The sequence below is a fragment of the Syngnathus floridae genome, chromosome 9 (assembly GCF_059516105.1).
Source record: "Syngnathus floridae isolate MCC-2025c chromosome 9, RoL_Sflo_1.0, whole genome shotgun sequence".
Classification (NCBI taxonomy): Eukaryota; Metazoa; Chordata; class Actinopteri; order Syngnathiformes; family Syngnathidae; genus Syngnathus; species Syngnathus floridae.
The window spans coordinates 3137555-3157501 of record NC_142421.1 but is presented as its reverse complement, the minus strand read 5'-3'; the positions used below and the strand labels follow the sequence as shown (position 1 = coordinate 3157501).

The window sequence follows — 19947 nt, the reverse complement described above, 5'->3', positions numbered from 1 at the left end:
AGTGACACCGTCAAACGAAGAATGTCCAACAAACGACACGGGACTGCGTGTGGCGCTATCTGAAAAATGCGCAGTGAGATAGTGACGCATGTGCACACCATATTTTTGTTTTTGCATGAGCGTGTGTCATACAGGAGTTCCCTGATTAAGATCGTCAGGTCGAGTGCTCAATTTACGCGGACAAGATGTCCCACAAAAACTTTGTGCGTGTGTGCAAGTCCAACGAGATAACAAGTAATTTGTCAGGTATAAAAATGTGTTTATTTGATATAATACACATTCTCTGAAAAGCTCTGGCTTTTTTTGTTTATCAGTGAACACAAAAGAATGTCTAAGGAACACTTTTAGTCATATGTGCATTTGTTTATATTAGTAGTAAACCATATTAATTTCCCACACGTGACTCTATCGGACATTCCTATCTGATCAACCTTTATCTTCAAATCAAAAATAACATCTTAAACATACCAGGGAGAGGCGCCTGTGCTTGGAGCGCCGCACATAAACTCATTGACTTCTAGCTTCGAACCACAAGGTAAGCATTTTATTTAATTCACATGTCAAATTGGTTTAGATGCCTATGAGATGTTAACCTTGAACAAAGCAGAGCTTGTGCTGTAGTTTAGTACGGCTATTGTTTTTTATATAATGTGGGGGGGAAAAAATTATATCTGAATTAGAGGGGTCTGTAATTGTAAAATTGTATTTTACAGATTCTTTTGTATTTATGGTCTAAAATAAAAGCAAAAATAAACTCCCGCTATGTGTTTTTAAGCATAAACATAATTATCAAAGTTTCAAAATTGGCACGATCGTTAATAAATATCACATAAATTAATTCATGATTCTGCAATTCACTGAATTCGTCAACACATTTCACATTCACTACTGCACAGTCAACATGTCTGGTCGAAATTGAACAAATGTATAGAGAGCAAGGTAACGTTACCAAATTAGTTTTTTTTTAACTTAGCGATTTAACCTTCAAATGTTCCAATACGACTCATGATCAACTTGAACGATCAGGAACTTGAAACAGTACCTGCTAGAAACGTGTCACTCCTGTGCAGCGGAAAAGGACAAACATGAATCTCAATAAACCAGCCCGATATCATCCCGTCGTTATTGATTTGGTATGTGAATGAAACTTATTGCCTGTCTCTCTCCTAATAATCATCACCATCATAATAAAGTCCAACTTAGCCATTTTTAGCGCTTCCGTCGCCCGTCCGATGCACGCGGGCCGCTATCATCTCTTTGGACGCCATTTTGCGTTCGCTGGCCAGACCCAGGAAGCACATGAGGTTGATGAAGGCAGTAGTGAGGTTGAGCCTGCAGCCGAATTCGCTGGTGGCGTAGTCGAAAGGGAACGTGTGGTGGTAGTTATGGAAGCCTTCCCCTGGGAACGAAACAAAGAGATTCAAAAATGCTGACTCAGGCTAGCCACGTTCACAACAAAGCAGTTGTTTGGCTAATTGTGAACAATTCTGTGTTTTACCAAGTGCTCATTTCGGGCATTTTATTGCTTCTGCGGTTAAAGTTTATTATCAAACTGAAGTTTAAAAAAAAAAAAAGAGAACATGTTGTGTATGGCAACATAGCGTTGTCATAATTGCTAGCTTGATGCTAACTATATTCCATTTTATATACATGACGTTCAATGACATCAGCATTTTTCCCCATCCTTGATTGGTTGTTTCAGGCAACTTCAGAGTAAAAAAAAAAAAGCTCAATGCAAAGAGTTCTCCTACCTATGGCGCTGAAGGCCACAAAGTTGTTCTCCCTGGGGTTGATGGTGTGATCGTACGGCCTGTTGCCCCACATGTGCGCGGCGCTGTTGACCAGCCAAGTGGCGTTGAGTCCGACGGTGTACCTCAGCAACCCGGGCAGGAAGTAACCCACGAGGAGGGACTCGCCCCAGAAGTACCAGGGCACCAACATTGGCACCAGGAAGCACAAGATCAACACAGAGAGCTTGTAGTGCCTGAAATCAAGTACGCAAGTAAAGGAATTATTTCATGAGTGCTTGTTGCTAGGCAGACGACAGCATCTTTACCTTCGTTGAAACATGACTACTTTATCGGCCTTCAGATCTGACAGATCCAGTTTTCGGCCCTTCTCGGTGACGTCAGGGTGCTTGCGAACCAGCAGCCAGCCGATGTGCGAGAAAAAGAAGCCCCGCTTGGCATTGTGCGGGTCGGCGTCCGTCTCCGAATACTTGTGATGGACGCGGTGGTCCCTCGCCCACTCGTAAATGTCGTTCTGAATCATTTTGGATACCAAACATTAATTTAAAGTTTTCAAATTCTTTTGGGGCAGCAGAGAAAAAAAGATGAGGTAGAAATGTATCGACAGTCTGTTTGTGTAGTTGCGTCATGTGTGTTTAGAGTTACGTTTGTACCTGAAAGGCCATGGAGTTGGCAAGAGCCAGGAATACCCTGAGGGCCGTTGAAGCCTTGTAGGATCTGTGGCTCCATAACCTGTGTGCACCCGCCGTCACGCCCAGAGCGCTGAAGAAGAAGCACGCGGCAGCTGGTGGGAAGAGAAATGACAAAGTGTCACTCTTGGACCCGACCTTTGGGACTGATTGTGAGGTCAGGTGTGCAGTTTGTTGTTGTCTGCTCGCAGCGGGCACAAGGGACCTTCTGGCAGCCGAAGACAAATTGTCACGCGGCTCACAATGGAATGTCTATGGGAGAGCTGATTGTGCTTTGTCTTCCACTGTGCAATAATATGCAGCCCAGCATTGCAAAAGACAAGCGGTGGGGAGGGGAGGGGGAGCAGATGAGGGACAAAGTGAAGACTGTTGAGGAATTTGTGAAATGCAACCACAGTCTGCTGTATCGAGTTAAATTATTATATGCATCTTAGTGATACAAATAATGGGGTCAATTTTTGGCATTGAAATGTCTTTAATCCGTTGCTGCTCCACCAAAACAGCACTGAATTGCATAAAACATAACAAAACATAACAAAATGTATGTACTATAATATTTGTGTTGCTTGTGTGCCTTTAAAGAGTGTGGCCTCGTGAGTGTCATCAGGAACTGGAGTCAATAAGTTTGCGTGTGAGCATCTGTGCATAAGTAGTGGCCTACAGCAGCTCCATGCGAGGGTTATCATTTTAAATTTATTAAAACATACTTTAATACGTGAATGTGTTTGAACAAACCATCTAGAAATAATTTTACAATGTGTTTGTCCCACTGTGGCCCAAAATAATTATTGTGCAATTCAACTCCAGTCTTGTAGATGGCAGTAATGTACTTCACAAAGTTGTTGCAATAAATAAAGCCACCCCAAACACACACAAATTCCATTAAAGGTAATATATTTAGAAAAAAAAAAGGTTTTGGGGATCTGAGTTAAATGATTTTGCTAACTTAGCATAATACTTCTTCCACAAGATGAAAACACAATCAAAAACACGATTGCATCCTTGTCAGAGGTCACGAGAAAAAAAAAAAAATCATATTCATACATATTAATTATGTTTGGAAATGATTCAAAATTCCCCTTGATGTTAGAGCAATAAAAAGTTCTGCATTTTAAATAGTGTCACACTTACTGTACATTAATTAAGAACGATTACTAATGAAAATAACAAACAATTGCGTACTTACTCCAGGCAAGCGTGAGTTTGTAAGCTGTCGGGATGAGGAGGACTCCGTAGAGAGCGCCGGCGTGCAGAATCGCCATGAGCCAGATGTTTCTCCACACCAGCATCCTGGGTGGCTTGGGACCGACTTTCTCCACATAAGTATCGTCAAACGCATCCTCCGTCGACGTGCTTGTGCGCTTGCCATGAGGGCTGCTCTCGGCCATTTGGCTGCAGAGGTGCCGCAAACGACAGTTGGCAAAGCACCGGCCACACCCACAGATATCAAAAAACAGTTTGATTTACATTTATAGCAAGAGTCGGCTTTGATTTACGTGTGTGCCATTGCTCACTGTGCAGAGATCCAAAGGAGGTCCAGAAGGGAAATGACGCGTCAATGAATGAAGTCCTCTTTATCATGCTGTGTGTGCGCGCTTGTGGAGAGTTGCGAATGTCCTATTGGTTCTTTTCTTATCTGATGTTATGTGACTGTGTGACTTGGCATTAGATTTAGAACAGTCAACAAGACTTTCACGTGTTTATCTTAACGCGGAGAGGCGCTATTAAAAAGCCGTCGAAAATCAAAATAAACAAAAATGAAACCTGAATGGCTGTTTTTAGCAGAGGAAGTCTGGCTCCCCCTGCTGGCTGACGCCGCGTTGAGGGTTAGTAATTTTCTCGAAACGAACTCAAAATTTTTAAATGGGTCCAGGTGTTCAATATTTCAGTATTTTAATATATTTTATTTAAAAAATACTTATAGAATTGAAATAAAATTATTAACCATTAATCAATGTGACGTTTGGGAACCAGCGGTTGACGTCACTGTTTCCGTGGCAACCTTCAAGCGTCACTACCACCCTGCACTCTCCACGAGTGCGCAGCAATTCTTTTCTGCTCCTGGTAGACGAAACAAAAAAAAAAAAACTTTTTGCTGCAACTGTTTGCAATGGGGAGTTATTTAAGTTTATGGAGCACAATAATCATAAACGCGTGCATCTGCCGCCTGCGCGTGTGTGTGCCGTAGCGGAGCTGGGACGCGTCCAAGCCGGGAGGAGAGCAGCCGCAGCCACCGCTGACTTGTGGAGCCAACATGGCTGAGGACGACAGCGAGTGGGTGGTGGAGAGCATCGTGGGCTACCTGGGAAGTCCCGAGTGGGTCATCCCAGTCACGGATTTCATGGAGCACAAATGCACAGGTGAGCTTTCCCACCAATAAAGACACACCGGGTCGTCTTCTGAGCTTTGTTTATGTTAGCACGGGGGCATCGCTAGCCTCCATTGTGCCTCCAGCGAATCAAGCTAGCAAATATTGCGACGTTGTGCATTGTATTTCAAAATGTAAAAAAACAGTTGACTGAATTTTCACGAAGCCAATAAACAGATAAAGATGATTCAATGTTGAAAATAAGCATGAAAATGTAAGCGTCATTAGCTACTTCTTGTAGCCTCCATGGCTAAAGCTGATGCTAACGTTGTGCAGCCTCATTTTACAAATGGCATTTTTTTTTGGGCACCGAAAAGTAAATGCACTTACTGACATTCCAGGGGTGGGCAATTCCGGGGCTGATGTCCTGCGTGTTTTATAGATCTCCATGCTGCAAAACACCTGATAGAAAAATGATCAGGATTGTTATTTATCTTCTGCAGACCTTGCTAATGATCTGACCACCATAACCTGTAATGCTCTTGACATTTTGGCAATCATTTGCGTTGCAATTCAATATCGGGCACGATAGAAACACGAGTGATTAAAAACTTGCTAACATATGCAGACTTGCACATGTTGGCATCAATTGTCATTAAAGATTTTAAATTGTTTGACATTTTCTCCGAGATATGCAAAATTGACATTTATTTGAACAAAAAATGTGAATAAAGTTGGACGCCCTTCTTTGACTAATCTACATGTTATATTTCAGTGTTTGACGATGAAGATGAAAATAAGTTAGCGTACACGGAAATCCATCAGCAGTATAAAAAGTTGGTGAGTAAAGCTGTTCTTTATATGCCAACCATTACCAAAATAAACATTAAATTAATAAAATATGTAGGCACAATTTAAAAAAATATATATAATATAAATAAATGAAATACTGTGTTATAATATGAATAATAATTTCAAAATTCCTTGTGTACATAATTTAAAATCTAAACATGACTATCATCTAAAAGATAAAATAAATGTTTCATCTTTTGAATTGAACGAATCCATTTTCTACATTATTCATCATGTTTTTGCAGGTTGAGAAGCTATTGGAGAATTACATGCAGGAGGTGGGCATCAACGAGCAGCAGTTTTTGGATGCGTGCACCTCCCCCTTTGCCAAGTCCAAAACCGTGCAGGTACGCCAAACTCACCCTCGCTATAAAACCTGAAAAGCTGCAAATGTTCCAATAATAGGGCAAAGTAAAAATACTGACCACTTGACTTTTGATTTGGCTTCAGTCTGTGTTCCAACCCGTCCTGGCCACTGATGACTTCCAAATTTTCCGCTCGCTGATGGTCCAGAAGAACATGGAGCTCCAGCTTCAGGCCCTCCGGGTCATCAAAGAGAGGAACGGTACATTTGGTGTTGCACACTTTTACTGTAGCAACACACACATCATTGCTAATAAATCAGCTTGCTGGCAAGAGGACAATAAATTAGCGAGAAGCTACAATATATATATATATCCATCTACCAGGGGCGCTTCCCGATTGCTTGACTGACGGCGAGGACGTGATGACGGAGCTGCAGCAGCAAGAGATGAAGATCCTGCAGGAAGTCCTCAAGTAAGCTTTCATCAAGCAAGAGAAATAACAATTTAATCGTAAATCAATGTTGCCCCCCCAAAAAACATTAGACGCTAAAACGAATAAGCTTATTACACATTTATAAACGTGTGATGATCTCTTGTAAGTTGCTGGCGTGCTCTCCTAATGGGATTTAGTGAGCGGCATCTTTACCCAAAAGAGAAGTCGGCTTTAAGCTACTTAGGCTCAGGCTAATTTCAATCTGAGCCATTGACTCTTGTAGCAAACTGCTACTATACTATTTTTATCCACTTTGTCCTACCTGGATGCATATAAGATCCTCACTTGGAGGCTCGCCAAATCCAAAATGCAAACGAATTGGTTTTTTTTCCACTTAAAAAAGTATTTTCACCTCCACACAAGCCTGAAAGATTTGACGTTGTGCTACCTCCGTCAGAAAGTCCAAAGAGGAATACGAGGAAGAAATGTCGTGGAGGTTGCTGCTGGACGAGGAGCGCGCGTGTTCGACGTCCGCCAGCGAAATCCAAGATGCTGTCTCTGCCAAGGTCAAAGGCCAACATCATCAGACTATTGAATCTTATCTGCAGTGGATTGGATGTTTTTTTTTCTTCCCTACAGCCTGAGAACATTGACGCAAACACTCACAAAGCACAAAGGATGAATGGGAAGAGCGCAGCCCCGCAGTCCAATCAGGTTTGCTTTTAGTTCCACCCAAAAAAATAATAATAATCGCTCTCCAATTACCACGTGACCAACTTAAAACACGAAATAAATTTCTAGTTACTAATTTTCCGTGCAGGTCAACGGGAAAACATCAGAAAGCGCAGAGAACAAGTTGGCGGCTGTGAAGCACGTCGAAAAAAGCACCTCCTCCTGCTCGTCATCTTTGACCCGCACCCCCGGTAAAAGCCGCAACATTTGTAGCGTACGTTGATGAAAACGTGGATTAATGTGAGGGTGCGCAGGCGGAGTCAGTACCGTAGAGTCTCGGGTCCTGCCGCCCGTGAGAGCCCCCGTCAGCGCCGAGCAATCCTGGCTGGAGGAAGCACGCAGGGAGGCCGGCTTCGCTCAGCCTTACACTGTGAGTACGCTGGGGTTGCTTCATTAGGTACACCTTAAAAAAAAAAAGTAATTCTGACAACTTCTCAGGAGCTGTCAGCATCTCAGCAGGAGCATCTCCAGCAGAGGGCGGCCTACTTACGTGAGCAGCGCGACAAGCTCCACGCTCTGAAAAAGGAGCGAAGCGCCAAGCAGACGCCCGAGCAGGAGGCACCTTGCGCTCCCTCCTCGCCCGCACCTCCTCCACCATCAGTGAGTCCCTCTAAGACGCTCCGCTGGGCTCCGCTGATTTTGACGTTTTATCTTCTTCCAGATTTCGACGGAGGAGCGCAAGAAGTTGCAGAAGAGAAAACATCTGGCAGATAAGCTGAAGGAGGAAGTCATCAAGAAATGAGCTCCGTGTGCAGGATGAATGCAATCACGTGTATTTATTTTCTTACCAATGGGGATGCTCACCTTTGTTCTCCTGTTAGATGCAGTAGCCTCACAGAGATCTTCCCGGATGAGAGACGAGCCGCTCTCTGCGGTAGAACCGGCCGGCATTTAGTCGCTTGGCCCCGCAAATGTTGACATGGTCGTTGCGGCTTGAGCGTATTCACTGATTTGGGGTCAGAATGAGCTGGTAAAAAGCCAGCTTAGATGGCAGTACCGTATTATTATTTTGTAATTATTTTTTTTTTTTACCACTAAAACACGGCGCGTGACCATCAGAAATGTTTGGCGACAAAGATGAGGAAACGAATGAAAAATGAGTGTATTAATATTGTAAAGGCTGTTAGAAATTCGAAATTATAGTTGAGTCATTTCCGTCCCCGCAAAAATATACTGTATTTTGCTGCTGGCTTATATGTGGACTGTGTGAAAGCAGTTAGTGACACACAAAAAGATTTTTTTTTAAGTGCCGCATGTTTGTCAAGCTTTTCCGGACCTGCCGATGTTATCACGTCCCTAAAACAACAGTGTGAATCGCATGTAGCCAAATCCAAAAGTACGTCTGCATCACACTCCTGCAGTAGATGCCAACTGTGTCTCAATGTTGTAAAACTAGTGCTTTGGCGCATACCTTTTCATGCAAAATGGGAGCCACCGGCATGTACAGAAGTTTCGAGAAGTCACGATGCCGCATGCAATATTCGATATACTGTGCTCGTGAATTTATCACCTGTTTGTAGACCGTGTTATGTTTGTCTTTTTCCGTGCTTCCGATACAGGAGGGTTGGCAGAGATTTGGCGAATTCATCGCTCGATAACAAATGAGACTCCATTCAGTGTTGACGTTTGTACAAAAAATGTATCTAATGAGATTGAAATTCATTTCGAGCTACAAAGTGGTCAAAGGAATCAACAGTTGCTTTTAAATTACTGTAATCCTCTTGCACATTAAATGTGGACTTAGCAGTGTTAGCTTCCAGTCCTTTTTCCGCGAGCGGCCAGTCAAGCGTCCTAACTCCTGCGAGGGGAAAGGGGGGAGGGGGGGGGGTTGTTGTGAGGAGGGGGTTCAGGAGTGGGGGCTAGTCCTGCTAGCCTGACTGGCCTGTGGCACAGTTCTTTCGCCGACGGCCTCCATTTAGTCAACCACTGAGGCGCTACCCTTCGGCCTTCTGTTGCTATAACAACAATCCGATACGGGGAAGGGCCTTGGCACGATGGCGTGATGAGGAAGAGGACCAGGAGAGGGTTAAAGGTTAGCGAGGGTCTGGAGAAGGAGGTGGTCCAAACAATTCTGAAGAAAGGGAGACGGTGCCAGACTTTCGGGATGTTAAGAGCTGAGACGGGGGCGCTTCCTGGGGGATTGCTCCTCTTCCTCTTCTTCGTCTTCCTCATCTTCGTCCTCGTCGTCGGGGTAGTCCACCAATCCCACCAGAGGGGCCTAACAGACGAGAAATGGGATCACAACCTGACCCGCATTGTGCTCAATGTGGTTTTGTCTTTCTTTCGTTAATTTATTCAGACTGTTAATTTATCCGAGAATATAGTTGTGATTACCTTGACCACCGGCGAGGCGGGAAGTGCGACCGTCTTGACCGAGGCCGCCGAGCTGTTGTTGGGCGTGGCGGGGGGCGAGGTGGGGGGTAGCGCCGCGACTTTACCATTGTTAGCGCCGTTGGTTGCGCCTGTTGAGACGAGGGCAGCGCTAGCTCAACGAGGACGACGGCGTACTGGTGGTCAACCCCAAAAAGCCTTTTTTTACCTTTTTTGGCCTCCATGTACTTGCCGTAGCCGTCAGCGTAATCATCTTCCATGCGGCTCTTGTCCACCGCCTCTGCCTCGTCGTCGTCCTCGTCTTCATTGAACCACAACTCTTCATCGTCATCCATTGAGCGAGCCTCTCGTCGGTATCTAAATATTTTTTTTTGTTATATTCAGTCTGCTTATTCTACTTGCCGTCAGCCGGTATGTGCTAACCTGGTGAGTTTATGGCTCTGCCTGTCTTTCTCCTGCTCGTATCGTCCCTTCAGCCCCTTGAAGGTCTGCACGTACTCGATGGGCTCAAGTGCTTTGTAGAAGTTGTCCACAATGTGCGCGATGAGGGTCTTGATATCCTCCTGCAAACGTAACACGGCACACTTAAAATCGACAAGTCGCGCGAGTTTTTTGGCGTGCGCGACGCACCACTCTGATGAACTCGAAGAGCTCGATGATGGCCGAGTTGAGGAGGTTGTATCGTGTGCCGTTGTCCAGCAGCGCGTTGATGACCGGCTCAAAGAGGTTCCCTTTGATGATGTAGCGGTTGTAGTACTCGTCCTTCAGGCCAATGATCCGCCGCATGAAACGCAACGCGCCTTGGGACGTGCGCAAAACAACTTAGTGGGCATCATGCCGTGTGCATGCGTGTTGGCGTGTGCGCTTACAGAGAGCCAGGAAGGTGTGCTTGGAGTTCATGAGCACGAGGACTCTCCGCAGCAGGTCTTTGTTCATAATGTAGGTCTTAATGTGGTAGGTGTGGTGCTCCACGCAGAAGGTCAGCAGCTCCAGGATCAGAGCAAGCAGTTGGGCCGTCTGAAAGTTGTCTACAGGGGGGAAATGGGAAAAAAGACAACATGAGCAATTACAATGTTTCCCTCTCTGGGGAAAAAAAAAAAAAGTTTCTTACCTGGACACACAGGGTTGATCTTGGTGGCTGCCTCTTGTAAATCTTTTGAGGAGAATAGCGAGTCAGGACCTCCAATTGTCACGGCGTTACGATGAGTGTGGGACGTCTGGAGCAGCTCACCTTTTGAGTTCTTGTCATGCGCCGTGTTGGCCAGCAGAGGTGCCGTTAAAACTTGCATGCAGTACTTGTAGAAGAAACTCAAGAACTCTGTCTTTTCCGTTTTCTGCGGGAAGAGACGAGAATGCGGGCGACGTTGTCGACACAGAGGCAAAGAGCGCCAGTCGGGCTTACGTTGATGGAGGCCAGCATGTTCTCCGGGTCGATGAGCGTCCGAAGCAGCCCCATCAGCTGGACGGCGCCGCCCAGCTCGGGGTCCGAGTCGCAGATCATCTGCTTGATCACCACGTTGATGAGCAGCACATCCTGGAAAGCCAAATTGTGAAATACATGACATTTTCCACGACATACTAACGTCCCGAGAAGCTTCTTTTTTTGTCTTTCCAACGCCGCGAAGGATTCGCTTACGTCGTCAGTCTGTTGTAGTTCCTGCATGACAAACTCTCGCACCATAGAGGGGCTGAATTCCACCAGGTAGGAGAAGATGTCCGTAGCTGCCGCCCTCACCTGTAGGTCATCCATGCCCTGAGAAGGGGAAACAAAATATAAACAAAATATTGGTGTCTGTTTCGACACCTGGCACGGGACCTTGCTCACCATGACTATTTCCAGCGCAGGTAAGATGCCGAGATTGGCCAGCGTTTTGAAGAAAGCGTCCCGGTTTTGGGGCTGCAACGTCTGCGAGAAAGCGCAGAACTCCTTGACAAAGTTCACCTGAGGACAAAGAACAAAAAAAAAAAAAAAACCCACACCATTCAAAGGACTCGTTTCATAGAGGCTAGGAGATATCAATGTTGCACTTTGTTGCAGTTTGGCACCAGTTGCGATCAGCTGACATCGTAAGTGAGCCTTAAGAATAACGACTTTCTTTTAACGGTGTGTGCACCTTGGCGCCTCACACAAAGTCACGACTAAGTTTAGCAAGCGGCAGTAAAATTAGCGTCGTTTTTTTTGCGGTGCGTAAATATGCATGTGAATGGTTTACAAGTTCCACATTATTCATGCTAGTTTTGTTAGTCCGACTATGGCGTTTCCCATTATGTGCTAGCATCAAGCTAGCTGACTTTCAGGGGACAAAGTGATCAAGTTTGGTTAAAAAAAACCTCACTTGGTAATTTTTTTAAATTGTTTACTATCTACTCAATGCCGCTTGTTAGTCGAGGCATCACTATACTTAGAAAAAAGGCTATAGGCAGAAATGAAATGAAAATAAAACTGCAGTGAATATTCCAAAAGGACCAAACTGCGCCAAATAGAATGAATGAAAAGAACTCCGTTGGACTCACAAGCTCTCGCCTTTTACTGTCGTCTGTGCCTTCATCTGTGAGCTGTGCAAAAACCTCAGTGAGGAACTTCTCGTCCTCCTGTGGTGAAGGAAAAAAAAAAATAATCACGAAACAGACAACTAACCGAGAGGTGCCAACAAGTTTGTCCGCACTACATGAATTGTAGCAAAATGGTTCATACCTGCAACATACTGACAATCTCCACCTTGTTGAAGAAGATGAAGGAATTGAGCGTGGAGAGGAAGTTCTCCTCAAAGACGGACGGCGTAGGCAGGATGATGTCCTGGATGTACTGCACGCGGTACGTCTGGTGAATTTTCTGCCTCAGCTCAGAGTCCGTGATGGGGATCACCTCCTTGAACTTGGCCGTCTTGGTCAAGAACTCGCGATGGCGCTTGGGCTGCACCAGCGCCGGGTCGTACTCCAGGCAGCCCACCACATCCATGATGCAGTCGTCGGAGAACATCACCTCGAAGAGGGCCGCCTTGTTGAGGAAGAGGACGCCGCGAACAATCTCGTACAGGTGGTGCAGGCCCTCCCGGTTGTCCAGGTCCTCGCACACCCGGAAGAGGCCTAGCAGTTTCTTGAGGTAGTCCTCGCTCATGAGGGCCAAGGCCAGTTTTTCCCGCCGGATGGGCGACGAGAGCACCGACGTCACCAGGTCAGCGATCTCCTCCAGGCAGCTGAGCTCGCAGTGCGGGAGCTCCACCAGGTGGCTCGTCTCCGGGATCTCCTCAAAACGCTCCTCCTCGGACTCATCGATGGGGTCCTGGGTGATGTCCAGGGCGGGGTCCTTCCCTTGCACCTGAATGAGGGTAGATCGCAGATCAATTGTGACAACTTCTTTAAGCCCAAACAATATTCCTGCCCGACTCCAGTTTACCTGGCAAATTTTCTCCCAGATCTCATCGCAACCTGCTTTCTCCTGAAAACTCAAGGCCAGGTCATAATTATCCGCCTCCGACCATACGATCAGTGTGTCCTGTGCAAAGAAGAAAAAAATTCTCATCAAAAGTAGCAATTGCTATTTCTATAGAACATATCTGAGAATTTCTTATGCATTTTCATTGTGATCATTTTTGGAAGTATAATTAGCATTATTCTTGTAAGCATTTATAAACATTTTTAGGGAGCATCTCTAAGTTTACTAGACGAGACTTACTCCATTATTGTAATTGTAATTAACTGCTTGTGGCTAAACATTGGCTTGGAATACAGAGTTGAGCACAGCTAAAGTTTCTTAATAATAAATGACTGTAGACATAAAACACAGCAGATATCATTTTAATTGCCTTTGTGGCTGATCCAAGGGACAACTACACTTACCTGTTGTTTCTGATAAGCAGTGTTGGGGCTAATTTTCGATTCCAATAACACTGAGCCTGAAATGAGAGGTACAACATAATATTACAATGTGACTTAAGATGAATAAAAATGTTTAAGGACTTTTACGGTGATTGATTTGCTTTTATGACTCGAAGAGGACACAATGTAGACTTAGCATAGGACAAAAGGCGAGTGGACGTGTTAGTCACCATTACGTAGTGTGTTTCAATATAAACCAGGTAAGAATAGTAAGAGTGTAAAACAGCATGTATAGAAAAATACACGTGATTTTTATTTTAAAAACAAAACAAAAAAAACAAAACAAAAAACAAAGAGGCGACTCAAATAACCCCCCACGTTACTGAGCTCACGTCGAATGCTAGCGTGGCTATGCTACTACCACCACCAGACCGTGTTAGTGTGGAGTGAGGGGGGACTCACCGTCAGATTCAGCCCGAACAAGTAAAGATATTCCCTTGAGTCTTTCCACAAACGTCGACGAAACGTGCCCGGTGCCCCGGTCGTCCCACTGGCGGTCTTCGTTGAGCGTGTAAACTTTCACCCGCCGCCGAGTGTCCGACATTGTGAACGGGGGAAGCTAGCAGGGTAAGCTAGCTGCGTGCTAACAAGCGAAGCGAAGAGCCTCGATGTTTTCCTCCCTAGCCTGACAACTTTGTTGGAGTCCGCATGTTACACGGGACGGACGAGCCAAGTAGGGAGGGGGGGTTAAAAAGTATCCGCGGCGGCGACTGCTACTTCTTCGGCATGCTCTCCTCTCGGCCACGGCGCACAAGTCTAAAGACAACCCCCCCCCCTCCCCCTTGTTGGAAGGGGGGGGGGGGGGGGAGGAGGAGGAGGGGCGGGTTTGAGGGGGGCACAACACAACTCCCGCGGCCTCCCCGCTAACGTCCGTGGGGCGCCATCTTGTAATCCGATTTTGTTAGTTTTTTTTTTTGCTTGACGTCAGTCACACAACTCCGATCTGCCGAAGGAGCCCCAACATCACATAACTATTATTCGTTACACTTATACAGTAAAATGAAGAAAAAAACATGATAACCTTTTGTAACAAACACATTCACAAAATTTTTACCTTTTTTTAATCTCAAGAAACTACAACAAAAACTAAATCATAGACTATTTTTAATTAATCAAATACTAAAATTAAACCTGTTCTAAAAACTAAAGTAACTTAAAACGTGTGTTTGCCCATTAGGAGGCAGTATAATGCGAAGAAGGGTATTCTACTAATTAATGCAAGTGACTCAATAGGTTTTGTGTGTTTTTGTAAAATACAATACTATAGTGTACTAGTTTCCTCCACAAACACTTTGGGGAAGTCTGAATACGCTGCATTTCCATGATATTTCTTTATATTTAGATTTGTGGGAGTTCCCCAAATATAGCTGAATAACATGTTCGCAGTACATAGCTATCTTGACATTTTATTTACACAGGCCTCACATATAAGGCGATTGAAACACATTGTACTAGTCCTGTTTTTAAAAAGTAGTGACATTTTACAACATCATGATCCTTCTTTGCCAGGGAAAAAGAGCGCACACGTACAGCTTTCCACGGCAGTGCGTCCAAGTGTCACATCCAGCGATTGCGTTTTCTTTTAGCGTTTTTACTTCTTCATGGTTCGACGTTGCTTGCAGCCGCCATGGAGATGCTCTGCTTCTCGCTCAGCGTTTTGACCACAGTGGCGGCGGGTGACTGGAGCACTTTGCGCGAGAGCCGCATCCTGCCGTCCGTGGGGTCCCGTCCGAAATACTTGACCTGGAGGAAAAAGGGGTTAGTAAATTGGGTCAGTAGTGGGGGAAAAAACAACAACCTGGGTGATGCCAAACCTGAATCTGCTGGCCCACTTCTAACCCCAAAGCACTTGGATGTTTGATCTAATTTGGGGGAAGAACATGAGAAATATTTAAATGGTTTGACTCTCACGCCCATGCCGTCACTCGCACAAATATGCACGCACCCTTTTGTGGTCCAACTGGGAATTGTGCAGCAGGACGGCGCTCATGTTGGGGTAAAGCTTCACCATGACGCCGATGTCCCTGCGGCACAAAACAGTTACGTTGTTAAAGAAAACAAAACTTTCACCATTAAAAAAAAAAAAAGCTTTCAGCAGCTGACCTTATTTCAGTGATGGTGGCGGTGTAAATAGCGCCAAACTCCAGCTGCTGCTCTTGCTTCAAAATGAAGCAAAAGAAACAAAATCATATTTTCGAATGAGCCCTTTGGAATTTTCTTGGATTGTGACGTGACCTTTCGAGGTTAAAACAAACCCACTAAAGTCACTCACATCATCTTTGCAGATCTCACTGATGAAGTCCTGTGCCTCACTCAGCGCTCCCGGCGTGGGAGCAAACACGGAGAAGGTCTCCTCGTCCACCTGACTGATGGTCACGCCTAGGAATGACACCAAACAATCACAACTTCCGGAACTTTTCGCATCGCTTCCCGAATGCGGCCACAAAACGATCGGCGTTACCCGTCTGAGCTTGTAACCGGCGAAGGTTGTATCCACCCGGGCCCACGAAGCGAGCCCGTCTGGACACGGGCACACGCACATTCTCTGAAAAAAATAAAATTAAAACACAATAATATGAGAATATTACCTCATACAAACAAAGTTCTACCCAACACTCACCGACAACTGGCCCGTTCTCCTTCCTACTCGTCTTGGGCTTTGCCAGACTCTTGTTCATGATACCCAAGATTTCCCGCTTTGCCACTAAAATGTCATTTTGAACAGATCAAAGCAGAAGGAAAAATGTCACGCCAGTTATTTCCTGGACTTGAAACTACTGTCGTACCTGTGGCCTGCTGGATGGCCTCCATGACCACCTTGAGAGGCAGTCCTGGAATCTTCACATCCGCCTGGAAGGTAAACAACATGTATAGATTTTCTCAATAAGCCAATTCAATCATCTTCCAGGAACCTGCTTTGGCGTGTTTGGCCTCCATACCTGTAACGCAGTGATGCCTTTGTTTGTTCCTGCCAATTTGAAATCCATATCTCCGAGGTAATCCTCGATTCCCTGCACGCAAACGACTTTTATTAAGCTCTCATAGCTCTTCTTCTGCCGAGTGCACGTTACCAGAATGTCCGTGAGCAGTCTGTAGTCTTGGATCTCTGAGGGCTTGTCGGGGTTGGATTTGGAGATGAGGCCCACGGCCACGCCGGCCACGGGTGACGAGATGGGTACGCCTAAGAAGAAAAGAAAAAAAAAAGGAGAGAGGACGTTTCTATCCAACTATCTTCCAGCCTGATGTGGAGTACCTGCGTCCATGAGTGCCAGGCTGCCTGCACACGCTGAAGCCATGGATGATGAGCCTAACGAGTGAAAAAAACAAACAAACAGCCGGTCAGTCAGTTTAGACTCCCCCCCCCCCCCGATCCCTCCTCACCGTTTGACTCCAGCACCTCAGCCGTGACCCTGATAGTGAAAGGAAAGTCTTTGGGGATGACAGGCCGCAGGGCTTTCTCGGCCAGGGCGCCTAATCAAAAGACGCAAGCACAACATTAGCGACAATAAAGCAACATTTCTCCAAAAGGTGTGATTAAGCGGCGACCATTCTTGGGTGGAGATAATGGAAATCTAGCGGATAAGCTCACCGTGTCCGAGTTCTCTCCTGTTGAGACCTCCCATCTTGCCGATCTCGTTGGTGGCATAGGGTGGGAACTGAAATGAAAATCACTGCATTAATGACTGAAATTTCTTTAAAAAAAAAAAATCACTTACCTCATAATGAAGCATGAAATTTTTATCCTTGATGCCACTACGGACAGAGAAGTGTCATAATTGAACATCCTGTGATTTGTTGCATGCTCTGTTCTAAAGCTACAACGTTTCACATTTCATCCTCACCTTAAAGCTGTCGTGATGATGTCCGCTTTAACGCTAGATTCCAGCGAATCAAACGTGACGCTACACAGGACCTACGAAAGATCTCAATTTTAGGAGGTTTTCTTTTTTTTTTCCAACCTCACGCACGGCATACCTGCGTTTGTCCTCTCTGAAACAATGCGGAGCCATGAAGGGGTTTAAAGAGGTCCACCTCGCAGGAGATGTCTCTCAAGGCCGTTAACTCCCTGCCGTCACACCTAACCACACAAACGAGTACGATTGTCATAAATGTGAATACGTCATCCGGTGTCGTCGATTGTAAACGCGTACCTCTTGTATTCAGTGAGCGCTAAATTCCTAAAGATGTCCCTGCTCACAGTGTTGAACGATTCGATGATTTCAAAAGGTTCAGCTTGGGGAAATTTCTCTGGATAACACATTCGAATTGGAAATCTTAATCGTGACTCACAAAGAATGTCAAGGATGCCATCTTACCTTTGAGGTATTCCTCGGTTTCGAGACGGATCTTGTTGATGGCGTCATCTCGTGAAATCTGCGATGACAATATTGATATGAAAATAAGACTGAACAGATTGAAAAGGGTGATTTTGGAGCTTACCTTATCATGGGAATAATCAGTGAAAACAGCATAGATTTTCTCTGAGGCCGATCTGTGTATACAATAAAGAATATATTTGTAAATATGATATCTGTGTAACACCGCCCTCCAGTGGCCATCGGTTTCCACAGCATCATCAAAGTAGTGAGTCTTACTGCCGCACGTGCGCCACCATGTCCGCAGGTGCCGAGAACATCTTGGGCGGCGTGCGCTTGGTGACTTTCAGCTCTCGCGCTAGCTGCTGGATGGCCAGGATGATCTGCTGCGCGTGCTTGACGCCCACCTTGACGGCGTGAGCAAAGTCCTGCTGCAGGACGTTCTCGGCAGACGCCTCGATCATCACTGGCAACGGCATGAACCGGGTGAGAGATGCTGGACTGCTTGAATTAATGGCAAGATTTCAAATTTGATTTGAACGCTTAACTGACCCACTTGACTGCAGGGGGCTCCTGCCACGATCATGTTGAGCGTGCTGGATGCCATCTCCGCTCTGGTGGGGTTGACCAGCAGCTCGCCGTCCACCAATCCCATACGCACAGCACCTGCATCGATATGGACATTTATTTGATCGAAAAATTTCCCTCGCTGTTCCAAATATGGAATGTCCGCCGCTCACCTATAGGTCCCTCCCACGGGATGTCCGACAGAGCAAGAGCAGCTGAGGCTTGAACGGAAAAGACAACAAAACATTGACTTCAAACGATTATTACAATCGGAACATCCAGTGGAGTTTTCCATAATTACCTGCGTTGATAGCCAGCACTTCCGGATCGTTGACGCCATCCACAGCCAGCAAGTTGCACAAAATCTACAAAGAGACAATATATAATAATATGCCACATTTAAAAGAAATAACAGTAACAGATATAAAGAAGTAGAACCAACCTGAGTGTCGTAAAAGTAACCGGATGGGAAAAGAGGTCGAATGGACCTGTCTGAACACAAGAAAATAAATCATTCATACAAATATCCTATCTTGCTATGACTTACACTTTTAATTAATCAACACGCTTGTGAAACAAAAGGTTTCCATTTCAAATCATTGTCCCCCATTGATATGAATTGAAATGCCAATAATTTGTTCCGAGAGGTTACCTATGAGTCTGCTGGTAAGTATCTCGTGGTCGGTGGTGCCTAGTTCTCGCCTCAAATAATTGGTGGGGATCCTGCCAGCGGCGGCCGCTTTCTGCCTATAGTCTACCTGTCAATCAATCAAACAGCACATTTGACGCATCCAAAGAAAAATTTGTGAATTTAAATGCAAATTTGTGCACAAATGTCGTACCACTAAAGGCATGAACTGAGAGGGAGATGGTTTGGTTTTGCTCACAGCTGTCACCATAACAGAGGTGTCACCCAGCTTGAAAAAAACACACACAATTATTACTCGTAAAAAATGTGCAAATCACAAGCTATTGTCGGGTGCATCCAACAACACTGCGGCTCTGCTTTCCTTTTGGAATCATAGATGTTTTAGGTGCCTACCTGGACTACAGCAGAGCCATCTGCAAACTTGGCGAGCCTTCCTGAGGAAATCTCGAGCTTTCTGCAAGTCAAAAATATGGAAATACATGGAACCGAATGTGATTTTTTTTTCATCCAAAAATGGGCTACTTTTTAAGTCGCGTACTGACTAAATATATAAATCCACAGTTACGCAGACTTATGGTTTCGAGTCTTCCCTTCATTTTCAGAGTGGCCCAGAGTAGCCGCCATAAAACGATCTTAAAATGACTTAATGTAGGATTTAGTGATGCTCCATGTTCTGAGCACTTCCGAGGAAATCGAAACTCGGCTGAAATGAACTCACTTGTCTCCGAGGTCCACTCCCACACTTCGTACATTGCCGTGACTTTTGTACACGCTCTGGTGGCACAGACGCAGGCGGCATTGAGAAAACGAACGTCCAAGTTGTAGTAAACGTCTCATGGCTCAATTTGTAAAAGAGAAAGTAAGATAGAATGGGAAAGGCGACTTTACGCCGGAGATGTGCGTGAGGGGGCTTCCATGACAGTTCGTCACATGTACGGAAGTACGTCAAGAACAGAAGATTCTGATTGGATGTTGATGTTTAGTATGTGCGCAGAAAAAGTGTCCGGTCAGAAACAGCTACTGAAAAAAAGTACCGCTCAATCCGTTTTATAAACTACTTTACCGTTAAATTTATAGGAGCAAATACGAATATTACAATATATTTCAAATTGTTTGAATAATCTGTTTTTGTAGTCAC

The 19947-nt window shown here is 45.2% G+C and overlaps 4 protein-coding genes across 10 annotated transcripts; 1 reads left to right on the top strand and 3 right to left on the bottom strand.

Moving 5' to 3' along the window:
- Nucleotides 1-238: 238 nt before the first annotated feature.
- Nucleotides 239-5154, bottom strand: scdb (stearoyl-CoA desaturase b). Of its 5 annotated transcripts, none has more exons than XM_088384357.1 (6): nucleotides 5136-5154; nucleotides 3624-3829; nucleotides 2402-2532; nucleotides 2057-2262; nucleotides 1752-1984; nucleotides 239-1399 (listed from the first exon to the last, which is right to left on the bottom strand). In XM_088384357.1, the coding sequence occupies exons 2-6, from the start codon at nucleotides 3823-3825 to the stop codon at nucleotides 1200-1202; spliced, it is 972 nt and encodes a 323-aa protein (XP_088240483.1). In that variant the 5' UTR covers nucleotides 3826-3829; nucleotides 5136-5154; the 3' UTR covers nucleotides 239-1199. The 5 variants fall into 5 exon arrangements, with proteins under 5 accessions (XP_088240483.1, XP_088240479.1, XP_088240482.1 ...); XM_088384353.1 differs by lacking the exon at nucleotides 5136-5154 and adding an exon at nucleotides 3905-4062; XM_088384356.1 differs by lacking the exon at nucleotides 5136-5154 and adding an exon at nucleotides 3952-4059.
- cfap36 (cilia and flagella associated protein 36) lies at nucleotides 4100-8819 on the top strand. The gene is made up of 12 exons (XM_088384350.1): nucleotides 4100-4797; nucleotides 5521-5585; nucleotides 5843-5944; nucleotides 6048-6162; nucleotides 6287-6374; nucleotides 6793-6901; nucleotides 6975-7049; nucleotides 7156-7258; nucleotides 7322-7437; nucleotides 7506-7667; nucleotides 7729-7821; nucleotides 7889-8819. The coding sequence occupies exons 1-11, from the start codon at nucleotides 4692-4694 to the stop codon at nucleotides 7807-7809; spliced, it is 1122 nt and encodes a 373-aa protein (XP_088240476.1). The 5' UTR covers nucleotides 4100-4691; the 3' UTR covers nucleotides 7810-7821; nucleotides 7889-8819.
- On the bottom strand, nucleotides 8687-14075 carry ppp4r3b (protein phosphatase 4, regulatory subunit 3B). 3 transcript variants are annotated; one of them, XM_088384347.1, is made up of 16 exons: nucleotides 13680-14075; nucleotides 13239-13294; nucleotides 12796-12894; nucleotides 12094-12717; nucleotides 11913-11990; nucleotides 11224-11340; nucleotides 11035-11151; nucleotides 10801-10932; nucleotides 10630-10732; nucleotides 10510-10551; nucleotides 10268-10426; nucleotides 10029-10198; nucleotides 9822-9961; nucleotides 9607-9755; nucleotides 9402-9532; nucleotides 8687-9285 (listed from the first exon to the last, which is right to left on the bottom strand). In XM_088384347.1, the coding sequence occupies exons 1-16, from the start codon at nucleotides 13819-13821 to the stop codon at nucleotides 9175-9177; spliced, it is 2370 nt and encodes a 789-aa protein (XP_088240473.1). In that variant the 5' UTR covers nucleotides 13822-14075; the 3' UTR covers nucleotides 8687-9174. The 3 variants fall into 3 exon arrangements, with proteins under 3 accessions (XP_088240473.1, XP_088240474.1, XP_088240472.1); XM_088384348.1 differs by having other exon boundaries at nucleotides 9402-9529; XM_088384346.1 differs by having other exon boundaries at nucleotides 9402-9529; nucleotides 10510-10732.
- A 509-nt stretch (nucleotides 14076-14584) lies between these two features.
- pnpt1 (polyribonucleotide nucleotidyltransferase 1) lies at nucleotides 14585-19757 on the bottom strand. The gene is made up of 28 exons (XM_088384349.1): nucleotides 19528-19757; nucleotides 19203-19263; nucleotides 19003-19077; nucleotides 18813-18918; nucleotides 18603-18652; nucleotides 18462-18525; nucleotides 18334-18381; nucleotides 18146-18259; nucleotides 17873-18059; nucleotides 17718-17769; nucleotides 17594-17651; nucleotides 17429-17525; nucleotides 17253-17355; nucleotides 17120-17190; nucleotides 16994-17030; nucleotides 16867-16933; nucleotides 16659-16748; nucleotides 16531-16584; nucleotides 16349-16458; nucleotides 16217-16288; nucleotides 16064-16127; nucleotides 15898-15981; nucleotides 15739-15822; nucleotides 15550-15656; nucleotides 15381-15436; nucleotides 15223-15301; nucleotides 15092-15139; nucleotides 14585-15020 (listed from the first exon to the last, which is right to left on the bottom strand). Exons 1-28 carry the CDS (start codon nucleotides 19644-19646, stop codon nucleotides 14877-14879), a joined length of 2301 nt encoding a protein of 766 aa, XP_088240475.1. The 5' UTR covers nucleotides 19647-19757; the 3' UTR covers nucleotides 14585-14876.
- Nucleotides 19758-19947: the final 190 nt, after the last annotated feature.